The 27,186-nt window shown below is 45.8% G+C and overlaps 1 protein-coding gene across 1 annotated transcript; it reads left to right on the top strand.

Moving 5' to 3' along the window:
- Positions 1-20,106: 20,106 nt before the first annotated feature.
- LOC147736784 (uncharacterized) lies at positions 20,107-22,082 on the top strand. The gene has a single exon (XM_086953495.1). It carries the CDS (start codon positions 20,354-20,356, stop codon positions 21,782-21,784), a length of 1,431 nt encoding a protein of 476 aa, XP_086809621.1. The 5' UTR covers positions 20,107-20,353; the 3' UTR covers positions 21,785-22,082.
- Positions 22,083-27,186: the final 5,104 nt, after the last annotated feature.

Below are 27,186 nucleotides of genomic sequence, written 5' to 3'. Positions count from 1 at the left end.
ATTTCTTATGCTTTGCAGCACTTAACTTTTTAGTTTCTTGTTGACCTGATGGGTGTAAAGAGCATCAGTCAATCATAAAAAGAGAGAAAAAGACATATACAAAAACAATCAATCAATAACATTTAAATGATGAAGGATGTTTATCTATTCCTCCCTATAGACCAGCGAATCACCCAGACCCAGCCCCAGAACTTGGCTGTTGCAATCACTAATGGGCCATCCACTGCGTTTTTAAGTAATCTGTAAGCCTCACCGTGGCCCCCGGTCCCCATTAGTAGACACACAGGTTTCAGCCTATATCTTCTCGGGGTTTGATAAGCTGGGCAAGCAAATAAAATATGGGCCACAGTTTCAACCCTGCCCGGGCAGAAAGGACAGTTGCTACAGTTAGTGTGCAAGTTAGACCACATAGAGGTAAAATCCTTGGTGGCCAGTGTTCCCACTCTAAACTGGTGGAAAAGTTTTCTGTCACGGGTTGAAGTAATTAGATACCAATACAATTCATAGGAGGGTTTGGATTTAATTTGTAGAAAGGTGCTAGACAAAGTTGGACTGCTGGAAGAAGCAAACTGCCTAGAATAGACCAAATGCCAGTATGCTGCTTTTAGCTCGGATTTGCTAGGGAAAGGACTGCCCGCAGGGGAAGTCCATAGCCGGCCCAAACCCATCTCATAATGAAAATTTTTAATACACATGAACCACTCAATTTTGTTATTCACATCCATTTCTCGAATTTCTAACACAGCGATGCATAGATGGCTAATTCGGGAGTCACCCAGAGTCTTCTCCAACATGATACTAATCTATAGCGGGCGATATCCCGAATAGAATGGCACCCCAAGTCCATATACAAGGGAATCAGGGGAGTTGATTGCAGCAGCCCCGTTAATAAACGTAAAAAAAAATTTTGTGCCACCGCAAGGGTGTCCAAATTCACATACGCCCAAAGCTCCGAACCATACACGATTGAAGCGCTAATTTTAGCATTATAAATATGAAGTAGAGGAGCTACGAGATCTTTTTTCCACCTAAGCTCGGGGCATCAGTAGGACAGTTTTCAATATAATTCAGTACCCCATTGATGTAAATAGAAAATAGGGTGGGTGCGAGGACGCACCCCTGTCTTTCCACCTTTTCAACCAAACATTTTTCAGTGGTGTGACTTGCCTTGTCCCACCTAACCTGGGCAAAGTTGTAAGTCTACAATTTGACAACAAAGGCCAAGATTTCCGGTGGCATACCCAGCGTAAAAAGATTTTGCCACAATTTAGAGCGCGGAACTAGGTCAAATGCAGACCTAAGGTCCACGAAAGCTGCATAAATAGACCCTCTCCCCAGGGTGACGGTACGCTGATAAATAAGGATAAACCTTAGCAGCTGATCCACTGTGCTAATACATGGTCTAAAGCCTGCTTGTAAATCTGATAGGATGTGAAAGTCATCCATCCATGACTGCATTCTACCTAAGACCACTCTTGCCACAACCTTCTGAATGCAATCAATCAGGCTTATATGCCTGTTATTTCCTAGTAGGGAAGAATCCCCCTTTTTATAAATAGGAAGGATAACTGCCCCTGCCCAGGAAGTGGGAATCTCTGCTCCTTTATCAATGGCATTCATTGGATATACGTTGCCCATAGTGCTTGGTCTTGTACAAAAAGGTCTGCAGGGATGCAGTCAATACCTGGAGCCCTCCCTTTTGGAACTTGTAGAAGGGCTGCTTCTACTTCCTTACTGGTAATATTAAGGGGAGGAGAATGCACAGACACTGACACTTCAAAGGAGTCCTGGACCCCCGGGTCATTTGCAAATTGGCCTCTATATTGGCTAATCCATTGATCCGGTTCCACATGATTAAAGGGAGCTTTGCAAGTATTCCCACTCCCCCATTTGACCAGGCGCCAAAAACGCGTCATGTCCCTCCCCGAGCAGGCCTCGAGGAGTTCAGCCCCATGCGCCTCATCCCAATCTCGTTTTGCTTTGGTTTTGGCTGTCTTATATGCCTGCCTTTTGCCTTTTTCCTTTTATAGAGGCCTGATCCATACTCCTAATTGCAGCTGCCAAGGACTTATAGGCAGAGCGAGAAATAGAATTATACCACGGTGCCGCCTTGGTAGTGGATGAAGCAGGTCTTTTTTTGGTTTTAACAATAAAAAAAACTTTTCAATTGTTTAAAAAGAAGCTCGTGGGTCTGGGTAATCCCGTCCTTAGCTAACCCAAATTCAGCCTCTGTCTGGAGAGTAGCAGTGGTATTTGCTACTAGATTACTCATGACTAGGAGTTTCTCAGGATCAAGTACAACCTTGCACCATTTAAGGCGTCTGGTATCATTAGTTAAGAGGCAGTCTACAAAGTCTGCACAAATGGGCATGCCTTCTCTACAATTAGGGCCAATAGCCCGCATGGTAACAGATTGTGTTGTGATCACTCTCGGGCTGGGTTACCACCATCATGTCTAACAGATCTGGCCACATTTCCTTGTTTATAATAAAATAGTCTATACGACTAGAGCGATGGCCATCGTTAAATGTCGGAATCCCTTCTTTGTCAGACTTTATACGGCCATTTGCTGCTCGTAGCCCGTGTTCCCAGCAGAAGGCTTTTAATTGGAGTGCTGCCCTGGTCCATTTTTTTATAGGATGTAGTTTCAGTGGTGGAATTGACCACTGTTCGTTCTCCTCAAAACTAAAATTCAAGTCTTCACAACGGTTCATAAGTACAATTAAATTCTCCTGCAATTATAATATTACTTTTGCCTCTGTGATGCGTTAAAAAAGATCTAAATGATCTATCGTTTCAGATGTGACCTATGCCGACGATACACAATTGGTCGTACCCATGAATCAGTCCAATACCTCCCCCCCCAATCTCAGTAATTGCCTGGTAGCGGTCACCCAGTGGATGGCCACCTCGCACCTGAAGCTCAACGGCGAGAAAACGGAGCTCATGATTCTGGGCAATTCAATTATTCCCAGCCCTCTGCCGGACTGGCCCCCATGCATGGGCATCCCGCCCCAACCTAAAACCCAAATAAAGAGCTTGGGCATTTGGCTGGACGCAAATTTAAACTTCACACAGCAAGCAACCATTTTTTCCGCCACTTGCTTTGGCCTTATGCGCATGCTTAGGAAAGTGCTGCCACTCCTCCCTTCTCAAGCCCGTAGAATAATGGAGCAAGCCATTATCTTGTCCCGCCTGGACTACGGGAACTCCTTATACCTCGGGGCTCCTGCCTCTACAACAAGGAAGCTCCAGGTTACCCAAAATGCGGCAGCCCGCCTTTTGCTGGGCCTTAACCGGCGGGAATCAGGCACAGCGGCTCTGAAGAAACTTCACTGGCTTCCCATCAAGGCCAGAGTATTGTTCAAATCTATGTGCATTATGCACAAGGCCATGTGGAAGACCGCACCAGCAATGATCTGTTCTTTAGCGACCCCCTACCTCCCCCATAGATCACTGCGATCTAGCACAGCGTTCCTGGCTACAATGAACAAAATCAAACGTACCAGGTGGGGTGGGCGCTCTTTATCTTGGAACGCCGCCAAGGCTTGGAACTCCTTGCCTGCTACCCTTCGCAGCGAACCTAACCTTCTGAAATTCCGGAAGGAACTGAAAACTCTTCTTTTTATCTAATCCTGGTCTTTTCAGCTCACATTAGTCAGACTATACTCAGCGCTACGAGGCCTCCGGGTTGTTTGCGCTTAACAAAACACAATTAATAATAATAATAATAATAATAATAATAAGATGGCTTGCCGCCTTGCAGACCCCTAGAATAAACATTAATCAGTACAATATCCGGGGAGTTGTCATGCGATAATTTTGACAATGAGAATGTCCTGACAGTCAATAGCAATCTCCTTTAGTCGGTAAGAATGCAGCTGTTTAACCCAGATCAGTAAACCCCCTTTGGTCTACCCCTCTCACCCTGTACCGCTGGTTTGGAGAAGTTAATGAAACCCTCACAGAATACCTGGTCCACTGCCCATGTTTCTTGTAGGAATATAATATCTAGCTCATCAATGAATGAGATCCATTCAGTGGTAGCAAGTTTGCTTACAAGCCCCGCTATATTCCATGAAACTATTTTAAGAGCTACACGGGACTCCATTGGTACATTAGTAGGACAGGGTTCCCTTGGTACATTATTGGGTTGGCGTATCTCGGGGTTAGGTAATGGAGTAGGTGGGATATGGTTGTTAACATACCTAAAGAAGCCTCAACATTAACACAAACCCCTGGTATTGCCAAGAAACCAGGGCCACTTACAGTTGGCTTTAGGTTGCCCCCATTCCTTGTGTGAGACACTTGACTGCAAAAACCTTCCGGGACCCGAGAGTTGCCTATCCAGTTAATTCTACGTGCCATTTTAAAACTCCTAAATAGTGGTCCACCCAATATAGTTTTAGAATTAATTAGCTGGAGAGCCTTGTTCCTCAGAGAAGCCCAATTTTCTTCAACACCGGAATGTAAATGCGGGACATTAGTTGTATCGTTGGGAGGATATAAATGGCAACAAGAGCGAAGCTTCTCTTCGAACCGTACGGAACTACCACAGATCTCCGCAGAGCAGTGCCTGCACGCTGGCTCAGGCTCAACCTAATAAAGGACTCTACCCGTTCCAGAGAACACCCATCTAGATGGAATGAAAAACACTTTTTCCTTCCCAGTCCCACTATCATAATAAAGGTTTTTGATTTGTTAACAAGCAGGCCCAGTTCCGCCTTGAAAGTTGAATAAGAGCCAAGCAAGCGCTGTAGGGCCAGAGGTGTCCTGGCCATCAAAACCGCATCATCTGCATAGAAGAGAGCAGACAGCCATAAGCCTCCTGCTGAGGGAACCTCTCTCCCCTGCGCGGTCAAAACTTCATTACATTTATTGGTGTTCAAGGAAAAAAAGAAAGAGGGCAAGGACACACCCCCGTCGCACCCCCTTTTAACTTTTAAATATTTCCGAACATTTCTCCTGTTTACCAAACCTGACTACTGCCCCTTCCTCTCTAGAAGTCTCCCTAGTAAAAAGAATCATGGAGTTGTTTACTCCCATCGACTCCAAAAGAACCCACAATTTTGAGTGGTTTACGCAGTCGAAGGCAGCGGACAAGTCACAAAAGCCATTTAAAACGGGCCCTTTTTTGCGCAAACATTTTTTGCTGCAAGTAAGGGTGAATTGTGTCCGTGGTCGATTGTACCCCTCCCCTTTCTAAACTAGTATTGTGTCTCAGCTAAAACATTATATAACAAATGCCCACTCCTCCAGTCTATTTAGGCGCAATCTCCCCATTAGTTTGGCAGCGCTATCCAGCAGGGAGATTGGGTGGTAATTTGCAGGATTCAAGGGATCCCCCTTCTTATTTATGGGGATAATCACAGATTATTTCCAAGATACCGGGGGGGTCACACTTGGGAAACAGTATTAAAAACTTGGGTCAAGGGTGGAGCCCATACATTTTTATGTACAAAGAAAATATCCAGAGGAACCCCATCTGACCCTGCTGCCTTTGGGGCAGGCGATTGAGAGAGGGCAAGCTCAATTTCCTCTAATGAGAATTCCATCCCCAGATGGGCAGTCATCAAGTGCTAAGGTTTTTTTGTAGCGCTACCCATCTCTACATTAAAAATGCCCTGGAAGAGAGACACCCAGGTCGATTGATCTATATGAATATCAAGAGAGGGGCCGCCCTGATCCTGCAGAAAAGGGACATTTACCACCTCCAAAATACGATGCTATCTTTACTCCTCGAAGCCTCACACAAAGTTACCCATCCTTCATCCCGTAACTCCTTTTTTCTCTCCACCCTTGCTGTCTTACAGTCAGCTCATAGCTCCTTATCATATCTTTGTTTCTGGGACTTGTTTTAAGAGCAGTGCGAAGATTTTTGGAGGCCTTTGAGCAATTTGTCTCAAACCCCCTTATCATCGATGGAGTGTTTCATGTAGATGGATGTAAAAGATTAGAATTTATAGATGTTTAAATTTTACTAAATGCTATTGCTACTTGATGACTATCAGTGTTGGTGTCTAAGCAGGATTCAATGTCAGGTAACACCTCCTTTACAACCTTTGGGAGGAAGGAAATAGGGTTAATTTTCTCTCAATTAAGAGTACATCCATTTTTCCTATTCAGAATCCTTTTTTGGGGTAAATATAGAGCTTGACGTAGCATAAAGAGGCCATAAAAGAAGGAAATCATGATCACTGAACCCTGTCAACTCGTCTATGGAGGACTTAATACATCTCTTAAAATTAGTCTGAATAATTGTAAAATCAGATGTCGAGGTAACTCCTGTACGATGAAAGGTGAGGAGGGGTTGACCAGTCATGCGGTGATACAGGTTTATTATAACTAGGTCACAAGTTAATGAAAAAATGTTTGAAGTGTTTCCGTAGTTATGATGCATAAAATGGACTAGCGGGGGGCGCTAGAGGGCGCACTGCAGAATGGCCGCACTGCCGTGAGGCTCCTGCTGCCCGGAGTTATTATCCGCCTAGGGATCCTGTTTACCATCGCTGCGCCCTGATCTGACCCTATAGCTCTACTGGGATACCGACTGGCCACCCACGGTCCAACTCCTGTTCCATTCGGAGGTTGCTGGCCGAAGTTACGAGGGCTCCGAGTTTCCCCGACTTGCGCTCTGGAGGTCGGGTGCTCCGTGGCCCGGCGTCATCATTCACGCTAGCCCGCGGCTTCACACGTGGGGTGTAGGCCCTGCTCTACCTCTCTCCACCGGGCCTGCTTGCTGGCCGGGCATGCTGCTGAATGCTCCCCTGTCCTTGAACTGACTTCTCGGCTCCTACATCTGCCTGCCCAGGAACTATTGCTTACGGAGACACAGCGGATCATCGTCTTGTCGCCTGGAGAGCAACCCCTTTGGCCTTGGAGCGGAGACGGCCATTTTTCTTCGCTGGGAGTGGCGGGGCGTACATGCCTGCTTGTGCCCCCGTGTTTCGGCGTTTGGCCGAGAACTTGGGCCGGCCTGCAGCCTAACTCTTCTTGACTGGTGCCCCGCTGTGCTGCTAGCGCTTTATTATGGGGAAGCCGGACACTAAACAATCTAAGTTGTCCTATGACTCTGGAGTGGCTAGGAGGGGAACGCGACTGCTCCAGGAGGCTGGGACTTCGCGGTCTCCCCCCCCCGCCTGTCGCTGATACTGTGCCGCAGCCACCAACTCCGGACTTTCACCAGATGATGCAGGAGATGAGGCAGGGATTTGCCACGATAGTGGACAAGGTGGACAAAATATCGTCGCGCATGGATGCGGTGGTCCAGAAGCTAGACGTGCACGAGGAACGCCTGACAACGGCGGAACAGCGCATCTCGGACCACGACGACACGGCTGCCAGTCATACCACCCAGCTGGCGAGAATGGATAATATATTGCGGGTGATTGCCGCTAAGAAAGAGGAGTTGGAGGCGAGGAGTAGGCGCAATAACGTTCGTATTGTAGGTGTGCCGGAGTCCACGAATGTTGGAAAGATGGAAACTTATGTGGAGAGACTCCTGGTGGGCGCCATTGGTGCGGATGCTTTCTCGTCCCAGTTCATCGTCGAGAGAGCGCACCGGTCACTGGGGCCTCGGCCGGCCTCTGGAGCCGCACCGCGCCCCATCATTGCGCGTCTTTTAAACTATCGAGACCGGGACGCTGCCCTCCAGGCTGCCCGCACCAAACGGGCCCTCTCCTTTGATGGGGTGTCTTTCACCATGTACCCCGATTTCACGCCGATGGTGCAGGACCAGCGCCGTAAGTTCCTGGGGGTGAAGAAGAAGCTTCGGGAACTGCAGGTAGACTATGCTTTGCTTTACCCTGCCAAGCTTAGAGTGACGCACCAGGCTAAGCAACACTTTTTCACTAACCCACAGCATGCTGAGGATTTTGCAAAGCGCCTCAAGCGCGATCGAGCGGCTGCAGATCGAGGAGGCGACCGAGACCCTGAGGGTGAACATTCGGCGGCTGAGGAGGAGGTCGCCTGATTGGGGTGACCTTGTTCTTTTTTGTATTGAGACATTATAGACCTATGTCTTTTGCATTGACTTCCTTAACTGCATTGGAGGACTAGCTGCCATCCGCTTTTTGTGGCGGGGGCCTTACCTTGCCTGTTTGCAATTGTATGTATGGGTGGCGTTTCTTGGGGTCGGTATGGAACCGCAGGTTGGTGCTATTTGGTTTCGCGCTCTGGGCACCCCCCCTCCCCCGCGCTGCGCCTGGGGCCATTTGGGACTCGTTGGCTCGGACACTGGCGTGGTGTGTGGGAGTGGTGTCGTGCACCTCTAGAGGGTTCCCCGGAGGGTGTACCCCACTTGTACCTTTGGTTTGGACTCTAGTCCTTTGTTGGTTGACTGGATGTGTGTTGGGGAATGGGGGGGTGGGGATTTGCATGGCCTGATAGTTGGGGTGTCATCAGGTGGGTGGGGTGGGGATGATGCTGACGACACGTGCTCGCCCGGGCCTCATGGGTCGATGCGTGGATTGCTATTGCTGTCTGTGTGTGCAGGCGCGGCTCCGAGCCCGCTGCTTCGGCTGGTCCATTTTTATTTTGGGCGGCATTGGTCCTGGGGCCCTTGCCTTCGTCCGTTGTGAGCCTGAGAGAAACGGCCGCCATCTCTGGCGACCGCGTGGTGGTGAGCACGCTACACGTGGAACGTGTGTGCGGGTTGTGGGCCGGATGAGCTGTGTTTGCTGCGTGCTGCGCGATGTGTTTCCTGGGTGCCTGTTCCACGGATGGTGCTGCTGGGGGGGAGTTGTTGAGGTTCTGGTTGCATGGTTTGGAGATGGCTGGGATGTGTGTGGAGTGTATGTGGTGGGACGGCTGCGTCCTGAGTTGGTGTCCTGCTGCTGGCTGCTGCTGGGAGTCGGACGTTCAGCCCTTGCTCATTGGGTCCTGTGGGGCCCTGAATATGGCTAATGTCGACTGTCATTATAGACAAGATATCAATTTTGTCCTGGAATGTACGGGGTCTTAATGATGCCAGGAAATGTCGTAATGTGATCCAGTATTTGGACAGGCATGCTATTCATGTTGCCCTCCTCCAGGAGACGCATCTGCAACCTGGACCTTCTCCTAGCTTTGGTGGGAGGTGGGCTGCGGCCAGGATGTTTGCTTCATACTCCTCTTATGCTCGCGGGGTTGTTATCCTTGTTAAAAGATCGCTCGCATTTCAAGAACTGGGATCTATGGGAGACCCTGAGGGGCGCTATGTGCTACTGTGGGGGCGGCTTGGGCAGATCACTGTGCTGTTTGTTAATTGCTATGCTCCCAATGTTGATACGCCAACTTTTTTCGTTACATTGTGGGGCCATGTGCTTGCTGTAGATGCCACTTACATCGTGTGGGGGGGAGATTTAAATTTTGCACTTCATGCTCAGTTAGATAGATCGGACGGGAGTCCTCAGTATAATGTGCAAGCTAGAGAAGTTCTGCGTGGGGTGGTATAGGAGGCTGGGCTGATCGACAGCTGGAGGTACTCTCACCCTGCCACTAAGGAGGGCACGCATTACACTGCACATGCGCGCTCATGGGCGAGGCTGGACTATGTGTTTCTCTCTAGGGGGTTGGTGGCTGGCCTGCGGGAGGCTGTGCATCTTGCTCGTACGTATTCTGATCACTGCCCGGTGAAGGTTGTTCTATCTGTTCCCGGGCTGCACAGGCCGCGCCCGCCTTGGCGCCTTTTTCCGACTGCCTTGCTTGACCCTGTGTTCAGGGAGGAGCTTGGCGAGGAGGTGGAGGCGTTCTTCCCCAGAAACAAGGGTTCTGTCGACAGTATCGAGGTTATATGGGAGGCGTTCAAGGTTACGATCCGGGGAGTCACCATCTCTAAAAGGTGTGGAATGCTTAAACTGATTGTTCGGACTCTCGGGGGCTTGGAGGGTGACTTGCGTGACTTAGAACGCAGGATGCAGGCTGACTCGGATCCCGATCTTTTGAGCCAGTTCCGTACCAAGCTCTCCGAGTATGAGGAGGAGGCCGCCAGGGAGGCTAAACATAGGGGGAAGTATTGGACGGCGAGGAGGTACTGTGAGGGGGAGCGGCCCGGTAAGGTCCTTGCTGCCCTTACTAGACATCCAAGGCATGGGTCGGACGTGCTGGAATTGGTTTTGCCGGATGGCACTCGCTGTCGGGACACTGCGGAGATTCAGCGTACCTTTATTGACCATTACGCACACCTTTACACGACACAGCAGGCTGGTGAGACACGATATGGCGGATTTCTTGATGAGTTGGCACTTTGTTGGTTGTCGGATGATCATCGGGCGTTCTTAGGTAGGCCCCTGGAGGTGGAGGAGGTCAGGAATGCCATCATGTCTTTGAATAAAGGGAAGGCCGCTGGTCTGGATGGCCTTCCTGCTGAATTCTATAAGTGTTATGTGGACATTATGGCTCCCGTTCTCCGCGAGGTTTTTGAGGAGTCCCTGGAGGAGGGGCGACTGCCGTGTTCCATGCGGGAGGTCGCTATTACGTCGCTGCTCAAGCCGGGTAAGGATCCGCTGGATGTGGGTTCCTATAGGCCCCTCTCATTGCTCAATTGCGATGTAAAAATACTCGTGAAGGTCCTGGCGGTGAGACTCGCTGAGCTCATGCCTGTTATTGTTCTGCCCGATCAGTCGGGGTTTGTGCCTGGTCGTGCTACCTCCCACAATCTTCGTACCTTGTTTTCCCTTATTTCGACCATTGCTCCAGATATCCCGGTCGCCGCCATCTTCCTTGATGCCACTAAGGCGTTCGACTCCGTTGAGTGGGGCTATCTTATTGATGTACTTTGTCGGATGGGCTTTCCTCGGATCTTTATTTCATGGGTTAAGCTCTTATATACTGAACCGATGGCGAGGGTGGTGGTGAATGGGGTGCTATCCCCCCCGTTCCCTCTTACAAGGGGGAGTCGTCAGGGATGCCCCCTCTCGCCCCTCCTATTTGCCATTGCCATTGAGCCTCTGGCCTGCAGGATTCGTCAGTTACACCAGCAGAGCGCCTTCAATTGTCTTCAGCGTCAGGTCGGGATCTCTTTGTATGCGGATGATGTCACGCTCTATGTGAAAGATCCTGAAAACAACCTTAATGCGCTCTTGCGAGAGTTGGTTGCTTTTGGGGGTGTCTCTGGTGTCCATATCAACTGGCGGAAATCCCAACTCTTCCCCCTTACTGCAGCTGTGAGTAGGTTTCCTCTTGATTACCCTTTGGAATGGTGCGATTCGGAGCTGCGGTACCTCGGCATTGTTGTGTCATTGGACAGAGAAGAAACGATCAGGCTTAATTATGGTGTGGCTATTACTAAACTGGCAGATGACGTCACTAGATGGATGTCCTTGCCTCTCTCCATGGCCGGTCGGGCGTCCCTTATCAAGATGGTAGTTTTGCCCCGCTTTCTGTACCTATTTCAAAACCTTCCATATCATCCTGGTGCTTATTTTTTTCGCAGACTTCGCTCTGAGCTCATACGATTGTTTTGGGGGGGCAAACAGCTGCGGGTGGCTTGGGCTACCCTCACACTACCCTGTTCTGATGGAGGATTTGACGTCCCTGAATTTGAGCTTTACTATCTTAGCGCTCAAACGCATTACGCTTATCACTGGATGCGCCCCACGCCATTTATGCCCCAGATAGCGGCTGAACATTGGGTTGCCCATCCGCTCCCACTGGAAGGGTTAGTATTGGGCAAGGTGTCGGATGTGGACACGCCTCAAACGACGGTGACATGCACGGTGGATGCCTGGAAACGGGTAGCACGACTGCTGGGCGTCTCCTTTCTTTATTCGCCGGCCCTGCCTCTATCCTATCATCCTGATTTGTCTCTGTTGCTGGAAACGGGGTTTCAACGATTGTGTAGGCGGCTCGGTATTCTTACGTGGGGTGACGTGTTTCATGAAGGTGCCTTCCGTACTCAGGCTCATTTCTTTGGAGCTGCTGCCTGCTCCCCTTTGGAGCTGTTTTACTATGTTCGTCTGAGGCAGGGCATGCGTGCCTTGCTACCGGATTTCCCTTCGGAGCCGGAAGTCACCCTCCCCCTCCATGTGCTGTTGGTTTCGGATGGGCGTCACCTGGTGTCGAAACTATACGGTGCTATTCGCCGACAGCGCTCTGTCCCTTCCAATCGGGTGCGTGAGCAGTGGGTTGCTGAGCTGGGAGCCCCTATTACTGACGAGCAATGGAAGTATTGCTGTGGACTTACGGCCAATGTTTCTTCCAGTTGTCGCTTGAAAATCATCCATTACAAATTTGTCCAGAGGTACTATTACACCCCGGTGAGGAAACTTCGGTTTCATTTAGCGGAGGATGACAGATGCGCTAGGTGTCGAGCAGAAGGTGCTGACTTTCTGCATTTGGCTTGGAGTTGTGCGGGGGTACTGGAATACTGGACTCAGGTCCATGTGGCCCTGCAGGTTATGGCGGAGGATGGAGTGGCGTTTGACCCCTTGGTGTTGTTGCTGGGTTATTCTAATGACGTGCCTGCCTCTCATCGTAGATTTGTTGACGTGGCCCTGCTTCTGGCTAAGCGTAGGGTTGCTTGCTGCTGGGGTCGTGGCAGGGTACCGCGCTTCCAGGATTGGTTGAACGACCTCATATACTGTCAGGACCAATATAATGTCTATTCTGAACTGATGCCCGTGAGGTGCAGACCCAAAGACTTTTGGAGCCCGCTTCAGGTGTACCTCCTAACTAGAGCTGTGCAGGACTCTGATTCTGAACATGAGGACCGAGTAGGGGTTGGTTGACTTCAGCACGGTGGGTTGAGAGATCATTCTACATTTGCAGGTCCTCAGGTATTGGGGGGGGGGCTGGACTGCATCCTCTTTCTGCGAGATCAAGGGGGCTGTATTTCCTTGTATGTCAATTAGATGGTAGAGATGGAGATCGCACTCCTGTCAGGGTTTAGCCCTTTTTTCTGTTTCTCCTTTGTTTTTTTTTGCGCTAACAGAACATGCCCATACTGTATCATCTCATCAGTTTACCTGTGCGTCCTGGATCATCACTCTCCTACATGCTCTGTGTATTTGACTATTGCTATATATACTGATTGCTGTGCCACTCTGTACTCGGGACTCTTTTGAGTATTTCGTTCTACTGTAATAGCCATTTATAACTGTATGTATCATGTATGCACTTCCTTTTTCCTTGCTTATCTCCAAATAAACGTTTAAAAAAAAAAAAAAAAAAGGGACTAGCAACGAATCATTAGTGTCGGTTACCCCACAAATGCATTGGTCCGAATTGGGGCTACAGTACACATGAAAATCCCCAGCCCAAATTAAAAAAAGTGAACATGTTTGGTATGTTAACAGAGATTCCAATATTCCCACCAACTAATCTGTCACCGGTGTATAATTCTTAAAATTATTATTATAAAAATGAATGCGTAACAAATCAATTTTCCCAGAACCTTCAGCCACGATAACATGAAAATGGGGCGAGTCATTGATAAAGGTCACCTTACCTAGGGTGATCGTGTTTGCTACAATTCTGAGTAAGCCCCCCTTAGATCTACCTGTTGCTGATGGAACTGCTGGTGTAACAAAGGAGCTGTAGCCATTTACATAGACAGACTGCTCTGCCCAATTTTCCTGAAAGCAGATATTATCAGTGAACACTTTATACCAATTTTGATTATCCTTTTTGTTTTCATAGCCCGCTATATTCCTAGAGAGAATCTTTATATCATTCATTTTCCTTTATTTCGATCAAATAGATCTTAAAAGGCGACATTCAAAAAGTTAAACAGTACAAAAAGTTATTGCAAATCTTTATATCATTTAGGGACTCCTGCGACCAAATTGCTGTCTGTACTGGTGAGAAGGATGATGTAGGGTCAATTGGTTAGGATGTAATACTGCTTAGTGAATCTAAAATGTCCAACTGAACCCTCTCCACGGGTACCAAACCAGAAAACATTTGATAATAGTTATAAAGAACAGAATGAGGAGGCAAATGATTTAGGAAAGATCAGTACAGAAATCCACGCATGGTGGATCGTGGGAACCTAGCCAGTGAGAAAATTTACAGGGTATCCCCAAACTTTGGGTTCGCCTTACCAGAAAAGAACATTTATTTTCTTAGTTCCCTCACTCACCCAGGTTTGCCCCTAGGTGACATACTTCATCATTGGGGCCATCCCGAGCATCTACTGCTTGGGGCGTGCTGCGACTTGCGAAGGATACGTAGGAGCACTGGTTTTGTGAAACTATGTGTGGTGCAGTGTATAGTGGAGTGGTGATTAGAGCTATTTAAAAATACCTAGCTAGTGAGCTCAATTATTTATTCCTGCTTCTAGTTGGTATGTTAAAAAAGGGGGTTAGACAAAGGAAGTATAGCTTATGTGGTCATAGTCCCTAATGTCCTGTCGCCATGTTTCAAGGTGTCCCCTACACCTCTTCTTCAGGACAACATGGATGCCAGCCCCATGTATGCCACTCCTGTAAATGAACCGAAAATGACTTTAAATAAGTACAGAACACACCTAGTGTTTGTGTCTCTTAATTATACATACGGTTAACGTTGTACCCGCAGTATCTGTGATAGGGAGAGAAAAATAGTTTGTAGGTTTATACATATTGCCTGCCCTACAGGGCAGGCCACGTTATTTTCGACAATAGTGAGGTTAGTGCCTATATAATATAAACAAAGCAATAGTGTGTGTTCTTTCTTGTGCTCCTAAAATAAAGAAAATATAATCACAAACAGTGGATTGCATTCCGTCTGTGTCTGTTCCTGGTGTTCCTGTTCAAAGGATTCTGTTAAAAGCATATCTTCCATGCACTTGTTTTGACTGTACACTTACATTGACTGACATAACATGCAACATATAACATTTATTTTTATTCCCGGTTATTTTGGGAAAGAGACATACTTTTTTGTTAGCAATGATATGCCCCATGGTCCGCCAGGGTGGAGGGGCCAGTACACTCTGTTGGAAACGATGACAGAGTTTGAACTATCACTCAAAGATAAAAATATCAAAGTGTTGAGCAATGGCCATCAGCTGAAGTGAAGAATTTCTAAGATTGGGACGCAGTAAATGCACGTTGACTAAAACTTGAAAATACTGACAAGCTGCAGGAGGGAAGTCCATGTATTGGTGATTTGGTCTGCTATGGGCCTGAGTAGACGGGGGATTAACCTTAACCTGTGGTCTTGATAAGTCGTGTGATTTCCCCTTGCCCATAGACTCTTGTATGGTCATCTGTGGTGGGCAACACCTAGGGACCAAATCTACATGGTCTGGATCTTTAGGATCCCTGCTGTTGGCCAACTGATTTTCAACACAAGGATGACCAGTAGAAGTAAAGGGCGATTTAGCTAACTCACGACCAGGGATCATGTTTTCACAATTAAAACGCAAATTATGAGTTTCACAATTATAATTTTTTAAGAGTTATACAGACATCGGAGGGGATGACCGTAGGTGCTATCTGTAGAATCTAAACAGGCATAGATTGGTTGCAAAAGTTGTTTAAAGTTATCAAGAAGATCACACCAATGTGAGGAAAATGTAGTCTCTGAAAGTTGCTGGCTATTCATACATGTGGAACTCGCTGGCATAGAAACCTTCCTGATTTTGTTTGGCAGGACACTTGGAGGGCAGTGTTGCATGGCCTCTTTTTCATTTACCATTTACGGAGGTTGCGTCAGTTCGTTTCCCACTAAATGTAGAGGCAGGCTAGGAATGTTCTGGGGTTGGTACAGGATCTGCCGGTAATTCTGGAAGAAAAACCCCATATTGTTTTGGTACACCCCCCCTTCGTTGGAGAAACAACTAGATTAGATGAATGCCCTGTCCCTAACCCTAACGAAATTCTCATTTCTGTGAGTGCGATTTACTTTTCCAATGCTGATGTTGCCTTGGCAAGAAAGGTATTTTAAGAGGTAACAGTTACCTCCTCTGTTGCTCTCAGCTTTTTCTTGCCCATGGTGGGCCTGTAATGGGGGAGTGTAGAAGTTAGACGGGGGCCCAGCCTCCTCTGGGCTCTGACGGACATGGATGGGTCTGCCCTTGGCCCATGCAGAGGTACCACGCTGCTGCCTTTAAGCAGCTGTAGTCCGTGCCCGGGCTCTGCTCTGATGCGGCCCCCACAGAGGGACCTCGCTGCTGCCTTTCAGCACCTCTGGGCGCGGGAAGAGTGATGCATCGTGGGGTGGAGCCTTAGGGCTCTAGTCAGTGCCATGGGTCTGCTCTGGTGTGTCCCCCACAGTGGGACCTCACTGCTGCCTTTAAGCGCCTCCGGGCGCAGGAGAGTGACGCGGCATGCGGTGGAGCCTGGGGACTGTATTCAGTGCCACGGCCCTGCTCCATTGCGTCCCTAGGGAATCTCTAATAGAGTGCACTCACTTCAATTGTCCAACTAAAGCATATTTGGAGACTTGAATCTTTCAACAATAAAGAAATCCAGTCCTTTACTAATGACCTGGCCACTTTCCAATTAGCTCAGTTAGTAAAACATTCAGCTATGAGGCCGGCCATCTTCTGGACCCTTTTTTTTCCAATCTGGCCACCCTTCAAACTGCTCCCCCTGTTCTAGTGACCTGATCAAACCATTATATGTTGCCTATGACCATTGATACACCTAGCGTTGAAAACAACATTACCGGTAACCCCACAATGAGAAAGCAGTAGCATAAACTGGACCCTTCTGCCTTTTCAAGGTTTATCGAAAGGAGTGTGCCTCTATTAGACTTCAATGTAGAACGAGCGGAGACTTCCACCAAAGCATGGAAATCTTCTCTATTGTGAACAACCTGATTAAACCCACCTCCACTCCTGGATTAGCGGAAGCTTCTAACAGCCACTGCAGCAAGCTTGGTCAATGATCTTTATCTTTACTTTAACAGGGGTGAGAAAACAGTCAAACCTGTCTCTCTTGACACAGGGGCCTACCACTCGCAATGTGCTCCCTTGGACCAATTGGCTCTACATGACGCAGATTCTTTCTCCACCTTAATGTGTCAAGTGAAATCTCGATCTCCAGATGACCCATTTAAACCTGATAATATTTTGACATTTCAGGAGAGCGTCACACCCATATTTCTAGAATTAGCCAAACTCACGCTGAGCACAGAAGTATCAATATGGAAACACGCACAGTGATCCTTCACTAAATGCCACTCAGCCAGAAAACTATTGACCCATTTCCCTTCTGTCATTTCTGTCCAAGGATGTGGATAAACGTGTAAACAATCTCCTAACCAAAATATTAGAACAATATCAAATATTAGATTGTTCCCGAAGTGGATCTGGATCATACAGCACCAAAATTGCTCTTTTAACAGTTGCTGAATCCCTTTGCAGTACTGCAGATGCTGGCAAATCCCAGGCTCTGATACTCCTAGACACTGTCTCACATGCAATAATATTAACTTGTCTCACTGACCTGGGGGTACAGGGCTAAGGTGTGGCCTGGTTTACCTTCTTTTTAAAGGAGTGGTCCTTGCAAGTTATACCCCCCCCCACCCCCTCTTCGTCTCATCTCAAAGAGGACTGGATCCTGGCATCTCCCAGGGTTTGGAGCTCAGTCTTACCCTTTTTCATATTCACATCAGACCTCTGGTAAAGGTAGTTAATTCCTTTGGAATCTCACCCGTGTTGTATGCAGACGACACTCAGCTAATTATTTCCCTGTCAGCAGAGTTGACCAGCGGTTGTATCAAATATTGAAACTGTCTAATAGTGGTGGTGGCATGGATGCACAACGACTGTTTAAAACTTAAATCGTGCTGGGCAGGCATACCCATCTTTGGAGTGATCAATGATGTCCAGAAATACTATGTACCCGTCGAACATAAAGTGGTGGCAGAAAACCTTGGGGTATGGATGGATAGCTCTTCATCCTTTGAAACCGAAGTCAAGATTCCAGCAGGGGAACTGTTTTGGCACCCTAAGGAACCTCAAACCAATTATAGGATACTTTTCCTGGCAATCCCGCCAACTGATTGTACAATCCCTTGTCATTTTGCTCCTGGACTATTGCAAATATCTCTATTAGTGATCAAAGAATTCTGTTCTGAACCAATTCAGCTCTGCTTCCCAACTTTTGAGCAAGTTCCATTGGCTTCCTATTAGAAAGCTTTCAAAGTTCAAAGCCCTATCCATCTCCCACAAAATCCATGCAAGCAAGGAGAACCAAGCCTAGCTGCCTGGATGCAATTTTACATGCCCTCCAGAACACTACGCTCCGCCAATCTAAACAAGGCCCTCATCCCTCGTCACAGCAGAGCCAGAATGGGAGGTTGCTCCTTCCATGTCTTAGCTCTGAATATATGGAATTCTATGCCTCCTAACCTTAGAAAGAGTCAATATCACTTAGTGATTCGGAAACAGTGGAAGACCCGGCTCTTCTCCATCTAGCCTGACGATTTCGCCTCTCTGCGGCTGTGTTTCATTGGATCCATTTATGTCCCCTGCTGATATTGTCTCACACCCGGACCCTCACCTTCCCCTCAAGGCAGGCAGTCTCCAGGTGTTGTGCTATCTAAGGCTCTGCTCTCTTCTTGTAAAGGGTCAAAGTGGTAACACCCCTGCAGCAAGTGCCTCTATCAGCCGCAGGAATAAGATATAGTGCACACCAATACCCAGCCCAGTAAAGGTCTGAAACAGACCCAAAAAGGAGCATGTCCCTACATGTTCACCTCCTCTGTTTGTACCTCATTAGTAGCTACCTGTGCACTTCCTCCGTTTGTATGTCCCTGGCGAGCCTCTTTAATGACGCTTGTGATCCTGGTACTGCCAAGCATGGCCGTTTGTCTATCAGATCATTACCTGATGTCTGCTGTGTGCATCGAGTCACTCCTCTACTTTAGCTGTGAGTGAACCCTGTGGAGCGAGTACGCAGACACAAGGGAGTATGGAAGGCGATGAACAGGGAGTAAGGTGAAGCTGATTTCAAGAAATGCCCAAAGGTGTAAATGCTGCACGCACCTGCAACCGACATCTTATCCCACTCTGCCAACGCTCCATCCACCCACAGAGTAGCATGCTGGCACCAAACGGAAAACATTAAGTCAGATGCCATGGTAAGGTAGAAAGAGACAAAAAGCAGACATGTATTGACAGCAGAGATATCACAGGTATATTACAGGTTGTGATGGAATCTCTATAATCAATGCTGCAATCTTCCCACAAATGCTTGAACAATCCCTTGGAAAGTGGCAAAGATAACTTAACAAACAGAAAAGAAAAGACAGGAGTTGGAACTTCAGCTGCTCGAGTGTGAACAGGAAAGTACTGTCAAGAAGAGTGAATGGAGCTTCATTTCCTATACACTTCCTGGAGCGTTACCTTTATTATATACTTCCTGAAGAGTTTTCTTTGTGTTATGGTTCTTGAAAGGGTTACCGTTGTTATACACTTCCTGAAGCTGAAGTGACAGCAGCACATCCTGATCCATCTCTTTTTCCACAATCCCTTCTTGTTTAAATAAAATCTTGCCCATGTTGCATCTTCCTAAAGCTGTACCTCTAGCGAACGGGCACTGCATGTGTGCTCTTTCTGTACTAAGTTACTCTGTGAACACTGGAAAATCACCTCCTTTTCTGAAGTAAGTAAGAGTGACATGTTCAATGAAAGATTTAGGTAAATATCTGTGTATGGTGAAATATCTCGTGTTAACTTTCATAAATGGTAAAGAAGAGATATCTTTTACAACTAGTTAAATATTGTGTATTCACATTCTCTTACATTTCCATTTAGTGATTTTAAATCTCTTTACATCCAATAGGAAACCTGCCTTGAATGCACAAATGATCGTGAATAATGACAGTAATCGTGCAATTCTGAAAAAAGTGGTTAGAAAAAAGAAACTGAGGATCCTGAACATAAACTGATAGATCCTGGAAGAAGCAGTCAAGAGCATATCAGTGGATGCACGCAACAGGACTAAGAAATAAACTCTAGAAAATTAAGGCAACAACACTGACAAACCACCTCCTGTATAAACAGGCCTCCACCACCAGCTTTGATCATGTGTTCGGTATGAGGTGGATACAGCATTGATCTGCTTCCTGTAATGATGGCAGACCACCATTCAGCGTGCTAGGTGTATTATAAACTCTTTCTGGCCAAACCACATGAGCACGAGAAAAGCACAAGGGAGTGGAGCCAGACAACTGAAGGGTAATAGAAAGAGAGGGTCCTTGATCTACAACAGACTGTGCTAATTTGCATCGACCAGAAGGAAGACTAATTTTTACCTGTAACACAGAAAACTATTATGCAATCTAAAGACATACCCACCTACAAAGAAGCTTAACTTGCCAAAATAATAATATATGTAGCTGGCGAGTCTTGTATTTCATTGTGAAATCTGAAATCAACCATCCCAAAATACCACACACACACCAGGAATGTGAGAATAACACAAGTGCTTTATCAACCATGTTAGCTCCTCAGGAAACGCACTCATGGGATGCAGACAATTATAAACTTGACCCACAGACACTAACCAAGAAAGAAAAATCATACATATGCAGCAAGAGCTTTAATTTGTCATCGCTACTAAAGAACCATAAGCAAACACACACAGGAGAAGCAATGTGCAATTGCAATGAATGTATGAAGAACTTTAGTCAGTTAACACTCCTAAAAGATAATCAGTGGACACACACAGGGGAAAAATCATACCATTGCAATGAATGTGCGAAGAAATTCAGTCAGTTATTAGTCCTCCAAGTACATAAACGAACACACACAGGGGAAAAACCATTCCAGTGCAGTGAATGTGGAAGTAGTTTTAGTGATTCCTCAACTCTCAGGAGTCATCAGCGAACACACACTGGGGAAAAGCCATTCCAGTGCAATGAATGTGTAAAGAGCTTTAGTCAGTTATCAACTCTCCAATCATATCAGCGAACACACACTGGGGGAAAACCATACCACTGCAATGAATGTGGAAGTAGTTTTAGTGATTCCTCAACTCTCAGGAGTCATCAGCGAACACACACTGGGGAAAAGCCATTCCAGTGCAATGAATGTGTAAAAAGCTTTAGTAGGTCATCAGGCCTACAAAAACATATTCGAACACACACTGGGGAAAAACCGTACCATTGCAATGAATGTGGAAGTAGTTTTAAAGATTCCTCAAATCTCAGGAGTCATCAGCGAACACACACTGGTGAAAAGCCATTCCAGTGCTATGAATGTGGAAGTAGTTTTAGTGATTCCTCCAATCTCAGGAGTCATCAGCGAACACACACTGGGGAAAAGCCATTCCAGTGCAATGAATGTGTAAAGAGCTTTAGTAGGTCATCAGGCCTACAAAAACATATTCGAACACACACTGGGGAAAAACCGTACCATTGCAATGAATGTGGAAGTAGTTTTAAAGATTCCTCAAATCTCAGGAGTCATCAGCGAACACACACTGGTGAAAAGCCATTCCAGTGCTATGAATGTGGAAGTAGTTTTAGTGATTCCTCCAATCTCAGGAGTCATCAGCGAACACACACTGGGGAAAAGCCATTCCAGTGCAATGAATGTGTAAAGAGCTTTAGTAGGCCATCAGACCTACAAAAACATATTCGAACACACACTGGGGAAAAACCGTACCATTGCAATGAATGTGGAAGTAGTTTTAGTTGTTCCTCAACTCTCAGGATTCATCAGCGAACACACACAGGAGAAAAGCCATTCCATTGCAGTGAATGTGTGAAGAGATTCAGTCAGATATCGAACCTCCAAATACATCAGCGAACACACACAGGGGAAAAACCATACCAATGCAATGAATGCATGAAGAGCTTTAGTCAATTATCAATTCTACGAAAACATCAGCGAACACACACAGTGGAGAAACCAGTGAATGTGTGAAGAACTTCAGTCGTTTATCACACCTCAAAATACATCAGCGAGTGCACACAGGGGAGAAACCATTCCATTGTTGTGAATGTGGAAGTAGTTTTAAGGAATCTTTAAAATTAAGGAATCATCAGTGAATACACAATGTGGAAAAGCCATTCAAGTGCAGTGAGTGCGTGAAGTGCTTTAGTCAATTATCAGACCTACAAAGACATCAACGAATACACACAGGTGAAAGACCCTACCACGGCAGTGAATGTGGAAGTCGTGTTAGTGACCATTCAACATTAAGAAACCAGCAGCGAACACACTTGGGGGGGGGGGGGGGGGGGGGGGGGGGAGTCATTCAAGTACACTGAATGTGCGAGGAGCTTTATTCGATTATCAATACTACGAAGACATCAGCAAACACATACAGGGGAGAAACCATACCATTGCAGTGGATTTGGAAGTAGTTGTGGAAAGTGTTTTCAGCTAAATACAGGGATTAGTGATAAAACCTATAAACACAACACGCTTGAATAAGTTTAACAAGCACAGACTGGAGAATATTTGTTGCTGGTTTTGGTGTTTGCCCATTTTGTACAACAACTGGTTCAATGACAGCAGCTAGAGAACAACGTCCAAAGGCACAAGAAGTCAAAGTAGGAAAATGTGACCTGTAACTCTGAGAGTTAATGCTTGCAGTGCACAACGTTTACCTCCGAAGCCCTGACGTGGGAAGAAATAATGCTCATTTTGATCATCAGATGCATCTGTTAAAGCACCAACCATAGCAGCACATCCCCAGAGGTGTCCAATATCAAGCTGGACTCTTGGGAAATTTGCTGGCTCACCACTGACTGTAAATGATTCACAATGAGATTAATTGTACATGAATATATTTTAGATGTTTCTTATTTACAGAGAATCACCCAGCCAACTCCTAACTGGTGAAAGGACAGAATCCGTGCATGATGGCGAAATTATTGATGGGAGAGAGAGCTGTTGAAAAGTTTAGTTCTGAATAGGTTTCTGAAAGGTTGAGTGTTAGGTAAAGATTGAATCTTGAGCAGTAAGAAGTTCCAGCTCTTAGAGTCCAGAACCATTGACTCCCTGCTTTACATTTGTTTAAACTTGTCACTGGAAAATAAATCTGGATTCAGAAGTAAAGGAACTCAAAAGATACCGAATTTTGACACAAATGATAATGAGGTTCGTATTTACAAGCAAAAAGAAACCTGCGTTCTATAAACTCTGCCGGTGAATGAATGGACATAAAAAGTGCTGCCTCGTGAGAAAACAGTGAAACTTTGTGATGCAGTTGGGACGTCTTCAGACCACAAATAAGATAGATCTTGTGTTGCTGGAGCTGCCAAATATAGTGTTCTTATAGCCCAGCCTTGTGTAGAGGAAGGAGTTTACTGATATAATATGCACATCAGAAGAAAGGATACATCTTCAGTAGCCAAAGATAGTAGAAACTAAAGCTTTCCACCGAGGTCATTTTAACAAAGCGCTGAGTCCGGGAAGTTCTTCCTGCTGCCGAGTATCATCACTACCACAATGACCCATCCAATGAGAAACAGCAACGAGACTGCTGTTCATCATACTCATGCTTATACATAACACACTACAGGGGTTTGCTTCAGAGTCAAACTCCATTTACTTTCACGTTAACAGGAACAAGTTTTAAACGGAACAAATTCTATTTAGAAACCAGTGGTTTGTACGGCTATTAGTAGCATAATACATTTGAAACCCAATAGTTTATTAATCTGTATAAATAACCAAACATCCAAACACCACCCTTGTATGGACATCCAAGAGCCTTTAAAAACCACACTACAGAGGTGTGTACCAGGATCAAACTCAATTTACTTTAACATTAACATGAACTAAATTATGATATAGCAAGAACAGTCTTGAGACTATGAAATGTACACAATGATGACTATTATTTGAAAAAAAAACAAAAAATGTATTTGAATTCATGGTATTTGACTGCTGATTGTATGGTAAGAGATGTTAAATGTGATTTCTTCCCTAAACTATAAAGATAATTTGTGATGTCAGCAAGGAGCTTAGTTTATTTGGCAATAGAGGGGTCAAATCTCGATAGCATGACTGCTTTCAGCAGAGAGTCTTTCGCAGGTGGTCTCAGAGTGGACTATTCTCCCCAGTGTGCCTTCTCTCGGAGTGAGAGGCTGTTCTTTGCTTGAGACGGTACTACCTCTGCATCTGTGTTAATGAAGAGAGAAGTGCTACCTCTAATACTGAGATCTGGGCTTCACTCCTGTGCTGGGAACTTAAGTCAGTAGTTTTTACCCAATAAATACCAGATTTATTTTGGAAAACGAAAAATGTGTGTATAGTGGCACTCCTCTTGTTAATAATCCATAAAAATGCTACCGAGTGATGAGTACTTGAAAGCATTCTCCCATAGGAGGGATTTAAATATGCATTTGTCACATGCAAAATTGACTTACATTTTTATTTGAAGGTTCTTATATAGCGCTTTTTTATCTAATAATGCCTGATGGGTTTTCTCCGAGAGCCCCTTCTCCTTCGGAAGAAGTTTTTCATTGACAGACCCAATGTGATCTCCAATGGAAAGATGACAGTCTCTCCAACTCTAAACAGGGCTGGTGGGAGGACCGGTGGTTTGGCTGGTACAACGCTGTGTTGCATTTTTGATAGAGTGCTCTGTCTGCCACACTCTGAATCCTGCCTGTCTTTCTTTAGTGATTTTTTTATTTTGAGTTATATTTGAAGACTATCCCCCTCATGTATAGTTTGACAATGTGTCCACGGTCTGCCAGAGGAGCACGTGTACCAACTTCCACTACCCCATTGGACTAGCGTCCCCCATGTTTAGCGATATTTACCAACCTGGCTATCCCTGTGTCTTCAGTGGAGCAACAGGAGCTCCTGTAAAAGCACCTAAAGTTTGCTGAGTGGCCGCCATGTTTCACACGGGTGCCCAGCAGACTTTTTTGCTTTACTCCTAAAGTGAGAGTTTGCTTATTGGGAAATAAAAAAATAATGTGCTTGCTACACTGAGAGCTTTCCACAAGGGAGTCTAGGTCATATTTCCTAGGTTTTTTTGTTTGAGACTGCCTGCCTTTTCATAATGTTCCTGAAGAGAAGAATGTAGGTCAATTTCAATTTTTCAATTCAAATAACTTTATTCGATTGTAAGCATTACAATCATAAAAGTACATATCATCAACAAACAGTTAAAAACAGTCCGGATAATTCATTTGACAAGTAAGGGATCCAATACACAGTATAAGGTAGAAAAGAGAGAGCAGCGGGCACCATGAGCATAAGCATTATTAAAAGTACATTAAAAACATAAATAATTTCATTATAAAAATTAAAAAGTTCCTAAGACATTTGTAGCATAATTATCCATCCATGCTTTTCCTGAAGGTGATGGCTGATTTTAAAAAGTTACAAACAAATAAAGTGCAATCACAATTCAGCAATTGAAGATAGTAAAGTGCAGGTTTGATTTGTGCGAAGTTCAGTTTTTTGAGGCACGGTTTAAGATATAGTTTCCGTGGTAAAGTGTAATAAGGGCAAATGAATAAAAAGTGTGCCAGATCTTGAGGAGACTTCCCGTCGCAGCCGCAAGCTGGCAGCACCTCACCCCAATGAGCCCCACTTGGAACCGCCAGTAAGAGATGGAATAGGTCAAAGCGGAACCTTGTTAACAAAAAACGTTCATAGCCAGTCATGTGCCATGACAAATAAGGTTCCATTTGTGGACAGGTTTTGAGAAGTAGGTGTTTCCTAACACTGTCCTTCTGTAGCTCAACCTCTTCTCTGTCTGAGCATCTTAGTATTAACATAGCATTTTTTGCAAAGATAACATCAGGTTTCGTGATCAAGTTGGGAGCAAAAAACAAATCAGGCCGGCCAATTGCCATCAGACAGTCCTTTATATACTTCAACCACGGGACTTTAAACCTCCCATCAAGTGTTAAGGTTTCTTTTAATAAAGCTTGGGTGAGAGGAATATCAGTATTAAGCCAACAATTCAACCAGCACAGTACCGGGTTCACTGCTATTCTGTCACTTAAATAGGGGACACCCAACTCCTCATGTACCGAGAAATTCCCAGTGCCCCTTGGCAGCCTCAGTATCTTTTTCAGAACACTATTTTCTGTGACCTCTAGGTCCTTTATCTTACAGTAGCCCCAAAGCTCGCTTCCATAGCAGGCGACAGCAACACTTTTTGCCTGGTATAGTTTGAGCAGAGCGGCCGTTGGGCAATTTCCAATTTTTTTCACAAAGCCAAGAATGGCCGCATTAACCCGTGTTGCCTCACCCTTCTTTTTGGTGACTGCGGGACCCCAAGATAATTTGTGATCTAAGAGGACTCCAAGGTATGAAAACGTATTGGTGGTAGGGATTTTCTCCCCATTTATGCAGAAAGAGTTAGTTTTCCGTGTACCCTGACCTATTTTCATGACGTAGGACTTAGAATTGTTAATACTTGGGCCACAGGACTCCATGAACTTAAAGAAGGAATTTAGTAGTTTCTGAAGGCCATTTGCTGTTCTAGAAATGAGTACAGCATCATCTGCATAAAGCAGCACAGGAACCCCTTTGCGCTCTACAAAGGGGTAGTCTGCTTCAGTCTTTAGAAGAAATTCCTCCAATTCGTTGATGTACAGATTGAAGAGGAATGGAGCCAGGATGCACCCCTGTCGTACACCCCAATTTATTCTAAATTCACCCGTTACTTTTAGGTCTTGGGTGTAACGAACGTTGGCTCTTGTATCCGAATGCAGATCGGCCAAAAAGTTGACAAGATTCCTCTCTACGCCCATTTTTATCAGAGTAGCCCATAGTATGCCTCTGTCCACCCAGTCAAAAGCGGACGATAAGTCCATAAATGCCATATAGACAGTTCCTTGTTTGGCCAGGGTATATTTACTTAAAATCAGATACAGGTTCAGACACTGTGTAATTGTCGAATGACCGGGTCTGAATCCGTATTGTATAGGTGATAAAATATTGTTTTCTTTGGCCCATGTAGATAGCCTGTTTAGAATTATTCCACCTACCACTTTAGCTACTGAATTTATTAAAGATATCGGCCTGTAACATAATGGGCTACTACGGTCGCCCTTTTTAAAAACAGGGACTATGGTCGATAACCCCCACGCATTTGGGCACCCCGAGATCACTGCTGCATTCACTACCGCAGTGAGGACGGGAGCCCAGAAGGAAATACTAGACTTAAAAAGGTCCGGAGGTAAACCATCCGGGCCCGGGGCCTTATTACTAGTTAGTCCCTGGATACCCCTTTGAACCTCATTAACTGAAAAGCACAGAAAATTTACGGATGGGGTTAAAAAGACATTTTCTGCCCGTTGCTCATTACTCTTAAAAATTATACTAAAGTGGGTCACCCACTCCTC

The sequence above is a fragment of the Lissotriton vulgaris genome, chromosome 1_2 (genome assembly GCF_964263255.1).
Source record: "Lissotriton vulgaris chromosome 1_2, aLisVul1.2, whole genome shotgun sequence".
Taxonomy (NCBI): Eukaryota; Metazoa; Chordata; class Amphibia; order Caudata; family Salamandridae; genus Lissotriton; species Lissotriton vulgaris.
Note: the sequence above shows the minus strand (reverse complement) of the source record. Positions and strands in the feature narration are given on the sequence as shown.

Coding starts and splice junctions, on each gene's coding strand:
- LOC147736784 (XM_086953495.1), top strand. CDS start 20,354: ATGTTAGCTCCTCAGGAAACGCACTCATGGGATGCAGACAATTATAAA.